The following is a 5,476-nucleotide window of genomic DNA, read 5'->3' as shown; positions in this document are numbered from 1 at the left end:
TCAGGTGGGAGCCACAACTAGCCTCCAGAAGAACAAAGACATACCAGAACCTACTCTAACACTTTTAAAGGTCTCACAGGAAGAGGTGTCCTGCCTGCCCTCCAAGCTTGGGGTGCAGGACCTAGGCTCTGATGGGCTTAAAGAAAGAGAGGGAAAGAACTAGAAGAAAGAAAGCAGGGTAATGCTACACAACAGTAGGAACTAGAGAAGCAGGAAATGAGGCCTGTGGCCAAACCCTGGTGAAGACTATTAGGGAAATACCAGAGGATGCCTCCTCACTCCCTCCGCCCCTCCTCTGTCCACACTGCGGGGCCTGCTGGGTCCCAAAGCGAGGCCTCAGGCTTAAACAGTCTTAGGTTGGTAGCGGAATATCCAAGAACCTCCCAGTCTACCGCGCCCAGCGTGGGGCGCAAACGCAACACTTTGAAGCGTGGGAGGCCAGGGCAGGAGGCTGCAGAGGCCCTTTGGTTACCCCTTTGCTTTGCTAACATAGTTTCTCTGCCCACTCGATGCAAACAGCAAAATTTTCCATGGCTCGCCCTCTGCAGTGGGGAGAGTACTTTCCAGAAAGAGGCACACTAGGGAATTGGAGTGGGGGAGGGAACTCACACTCAGAGCCAGAGAGTTTGCCGGGCGGGGTGGGGCGGATCCCGGGCCAACCTGCTTCCCCGCGGGTCTCCGGGGCGGGGCGGCGGAAAGGGGGAGCGCTTCCGAAGGACCCCACCACCAACATCCCGCCTCCCGCTTTCCCTCCCGCCGCCCGGGAAGGCCAACTCCGCCTGCCTGAGTCACGGCCGGAGCTGGGGAGGAGCCGGGGAAGGCGGCCCCAGCCCAGAGCGCAGCCGGCGGCTTCAGGGAGAGCCAGGCAGGGCAGTCAGGGAGCATGGGGGAGAGCGCGCTGGAGCCGGGGCCTGTTCCCGGAGCGCCGGCTAGGGGTCCGGTGCACGCCGTCACGGTGGTGACCCTGCTGGAGAAGCTGGCCACCATGCTGGAGGCGCTGCGCGAGCGGCAGGGGGGCCTGGCTCAGAGGCAGGGCGGCCTGGCGGGCTCCGTGCGTCGCATCCAGAGCCGCCTGGGCGCGCTGAGTCGCAGCCACGACACCACGAGCAACGCGCTGGCGCAGCTGCTGGCCAAGGCTGAGCGCGTGGGCTCGCACGCCGATGCCGCCCAGGAGCGCGCGGTGCGCCGAGCCGCCCAGGTGCAGCGGCTGGAGGCCAACCACGGGCTGCTGGTGGCGCGCGGGAAGCTCCACGTTCTGCTCTTCAAGGTCAGTGACCTCAGGCGTCCCCTGATCGGGGCCTTTCCCGCGGGCCACCACCTGGGGGCTCCCCCTCCCATCCGCCTACCACACCCACATTCCTGACCCTACCCTCCTCCGGTCTCGTGGAAACCACTTCCAGGCCCTCGCGCGCTTCCCACCACCGAGCCCCAGCCTTCCCTCACACCCCTGAACCCAGCCAATCAAAGCTCGCCCAGGCCACGCCCAGGCCACGTCCACAGCAGTTGATCCAAGTCCCAGCCCATCCCCAGATGAAAAGAACGGTGGCGGAAGTGCATCCCGAGACAGTTCGCCCCCTCCTCCTGTTCTTGCCCCTGCGGCTACCATCCTGTCTCTGTCCCTAACCGGGTTCCACAAACTTCTGCAGTTCCCCTGCCCTAGCTCTCCCCACCTCCCTCCAACCCACGCACCCCCTCCCACGCCTGCCTTTTCTTTCCCATCCGGGCTGCGGAGGCTAAGGGTGGGGTGGGTTCCCCTGGTGTCATTGAGGAGGGAGGCTCAGGCTGGTGCGGGATAGGGGGCTGCCAGGGCCAGTGCTGTGTCCATCACTTGCAGGAGGAGGCTGAAATCCCGGCCAAGGCCTTCCAGAAGGCGCCGGAGCCCTTAGGCCCGGCGGACCAGGCCGAACCTGGCCCACAGCAGCCAGAGGGCGAAGGTGGGGAGAGCTCAGACGAGGAGGAGCCCGTGGAGTCCAGGGCGCTGCGGCTGCGGCGCGCCGGGTTGGTGCATAGCTTGCGAAGGGCCTTTTCGGGCCGGAAAGGGCCTGCAGCGCCATCCCCCACGCCTGTTAAGCCTCCTCGCCTTGGGCCTGGCCGGAGCACTGAGGGCCAGCCGGAAGCCCAGCCTGAGTCGGAGTCTAAGCAGGAACCAGAACCTCCGCAGGATACCGAGGAAGATCCCGGGAGACCTAGGGCTGCCGAAGCAGCAGCGGCTGTGCTCCAAATAGAGAGTGCGGCCTAATGGCTGGTGCTGCCTGCCTCCCCCGCGCCGATGCCTAGCCCCGAAATAAATCTTCCTCTGAGAATGCAGCGTTCCCGCCCAAATAAGGAGTGAATCCTGCATCCACAGCCCAGCACTGGCCCTCCCTTCCTGGCTTCTTAAGCCCAGCACCCTGTGTCCTTTAAAAGAGCAGCCGCTCACACCTGCTTACACTCACCCTCAATAAAAGTCATGGCACCTAATCCGGACTCCATGTGAAGGGGTGGGGGAAAGGCGATGCAAGGAATAAGACAGACGTTGGCACCTGGAGTGTGGCTTCCATTTCCAACAGATCATTGTGTGATTTCTCCAGTTTGCACTGAATCCTGGGCTCTCCCCCAGTGGCACATAGACACATCCTTCTGGCTACTTGCTCCTTCGGCACTTTCCTCCTCGGGATATACAATCATAATTTTTTCCCAACATCTAGTACGGTCCCTTGCTGTAGGTGCTCAATAAATGTCAACTTGTGGTTTTCCCCTTAGTCTCTTCTTCCTCTACCACCTCTTAAAAGTTGGGTTTTCTGAGATTCTGTTCTCAGCCCTCTTCTCATTCTGAGTATTCTTCCATTAACTCCCACTGCTGAGGCTATCCAATGGGCCACATACCCCCTAGACCACTGTCTTGAGCTGTATTTGAAAAGGAATCCAAACTCCAAATGCATCCAAAAGAAGCAGTGTGTCTTCTACCTTTTAATTAAGTTCAATTCAACAGCTATTTATTGAGCACTTACTATGTATCATTCAAAACTGCTCCTCCTCCTGTGTTTTCTTTACCAGCGAATGGCACCATCATCCATCCAGAAACCTGGGAGTCTTCACTGGCTCCTCCTTTCTCTCCTTCCCCTACCACATGGAAACAGTTATCCTGCTGATAACTCTGATCTCTTCTCTTTTCTTAATACCCATTGCTGCTGCTCTATTTTAGGCTTCGTCTTTCATCTGACCATTATTTGAACTGCCAATCTGATCACATCACCTTCCTGATCCAGACCCTTCAATAGTTCCCCATCACCTTCAGAATAAAGTCCAAGTTCTTGAATGTTACCTTCAAGGCCCTTCATGAGCTGGTACCTGCCCGTTTTTGTAGCCTCACCTCTTGCCACTTCCCCTCATTCTACTACTGAATCACGATGAGCCGTGTGCTCCCACTCTCATCTCTACTGTCCTACAAAAGGCAGCAAGGTACCCCTGTTTTAGGGCCAGATGCTTCTCTTCCTAGCACCACCTGCACGCTTCAGCGCTAACTGCACTAATGGTGATTGTTTGCCATTACTCTCCCGCCACCACCCCAGCTCCACCAGACTGTGGCTCCTTTGCAGTAGAGACTGTCTTATTCATTTCTGTATTTCCCATGCCTGGTGCACAGTAGGCCCTCGCGAGCATCACAGAAAAAAGGAGAAGTGGGAGGGGGTTGGCTCGGGATAGGAGTGTGGTCATCCACCCGTTCATGCAGTCATTGTTGTATAAAAATACTTTGAGTACCTATTGTGTTCCAGGCCCTATAGTATCTCTCGTGAACACCAAGAGGACAATCCCTTCTGAGGCACTCAAGGACCTCAGAGTGTAGGGAGATACAAACATAATGACTGATGTAAGTGCAGTGATAGTTATACCTAGGTTATTTTGAGAGGAAAGGGGAAAGGGACACAACCTAACCTGAAGGAGGAAAGGGAGGGGATGTTCTTGGAAAAGGTAACTAGAGGGATGGGAAACAGGAATGGTGAGGGGCAGTAGAGCTCAGTGGTTAATGATTTGGGTTCGTAGTTCCCTCAGCTATTCAAAGGGATGGTGATAGCCCCTACTGGGCTGATACGAGGATTAAATGATGTTAAGTGCCTAGCACAGTACGTGGAACATAGTTTGTTTCAGGTATATAATCCATTCGTCCACTCATTTGACAAATATTTCCTGAATTCCGAGGGTCTGCCAGGCACTATTTTAAGAGCTGGGAATACAGTGACACACAAGAATGACAAGATCCCAGCCTCCGTGGACTTAAATTCTAGTAAGGGGAAGACAGGCAATAAAGAAGTAAACTTATAAGCCAGATAAAAACAAGTAAATGTATGAACTAGAAGGGCCTTCTGGTTATGGGCTCTGAAGAAAAGAAAACACTAAGGATACAGATAATTACTGGGGAGGATGAGTGCTTTAAATGAGGATGTTGGAGACTTAAAGTGGGACCAGAGTTCAACAGTGACGTTTTAAATAAATTTCTATGGACTCAATTAGAAGAGGCCAAGCCCCTACCTGCTACAGTTGGTAGGAAGTCTGTTTCCAGTCACTTTAGGGCTCTTCCACTTCCTTAGATTGTGCAGTTATACCGGGGGTTCACACCGTCTCAGTGTCTCTCAGACTGTATATCTCTGCTGCTATTGCTCCTTATAGCCACACGATGTCACTGTTGGGGTACCAGTGTCCTGGTCGGTGCCTCATCCTATAACCCAGAGGTCGGCCTGTCAAGCTGTGTGCCCTGAACCAGAGGTCTTTCCATGGAGGGTGGCTCTGCAGTTGCTCCATTTCCTCTGGAGAAATTCAGGGCTCCTCCTCCAGGCTTCGAAACCTTAGTGCACAGACCATTCAGCTTCCCAGCAACCACTCATTTCAAGGTTTTGCCATCACTGAGGGGCTGGTCTGAACAGGCTCAGTTCTCTATCCCCAAAGAAGAATAAATCCTTGTTGCATTTCAAATCCTTGGAAATCCAATTTCCCCCTTTCAACCCCCCGCACAAAACTGAGAGCTCAAATGCATGTTTCTCACATAAAATAGCTTGATAGATCATTGGGAAGCACACGAAGGCTCAGAGATCCTGGACCCTGACCCCTAGGAATCCAAAGGCTTGGCTAACTTTGATGGGGGTGTTACTTTTTATTCCTTCCTGATGCTTCTACCGCAGCAAATAATAAAAATCAAGTTAAAACAAAAGCGACTTCATTTTTTAATAGCTCTCTTCGTGACATTGCATTCTTCATTGTCGCTGCTATCATTATTATTACTATTACTATAAACTAAAGGGAATGGGGACACTGACACAGAGATCCAACTTGTCATCCAGCATATGTGGCATTTAGGTGGCTGCTTTAACCAGGGGGGAGACACACTGGTGGATTACCAAAATTCAGAGACTCGTTCTCAGTTTTTAAGGTCAGAAATGCAAATTTATTATGTGTTCCAGCATGATTAGGCTGAAAGGGATTAATCAGCAATGAGCTATTC

General features: G+C 53.8%; 1 protein-coding gene across 1 annotated transcript; it reads left to right on the top strand.

Annotated features, from left to right (window-relative positions):
* Positions 1-747: 747 nt before the first annotated feature.
* Positions 748-5,169, top strand: CAVIN3 (caveolae associated protein 3). The gene is made up of 2 exons (XM_082659852.1): positions 748-1,267; positions 1,835-5,169. The coding sequence occupies exons 1-2, from the start codon at positions 884-886 to the stop codon at positions 2,237-2,239; spliced, it is 789 nt and encodes a 262-aa protein (XP_082515978.1). The 5' UTR covers positions 748-883; the 3' UTR covers positions 2,240-5,169.
* Positions 5,170-5,476: the final 307 nt, after the last annotated feature.

This window comes from Grampus griseus, assembly GCF_964374135.1.
Source record: "Grampus griseus genome assembly, chromosome: 8".
In the NCBI taxonomy this organism is placed as follows: Eukaryota; Metazoa; Chordata; class Mammalia; order Artiodactyla; family Delphinidae; genus Grampus; species Grampus griseus.
This window is presented reverse-complemented; position numbering and strand designations above follow the sequence as displayed.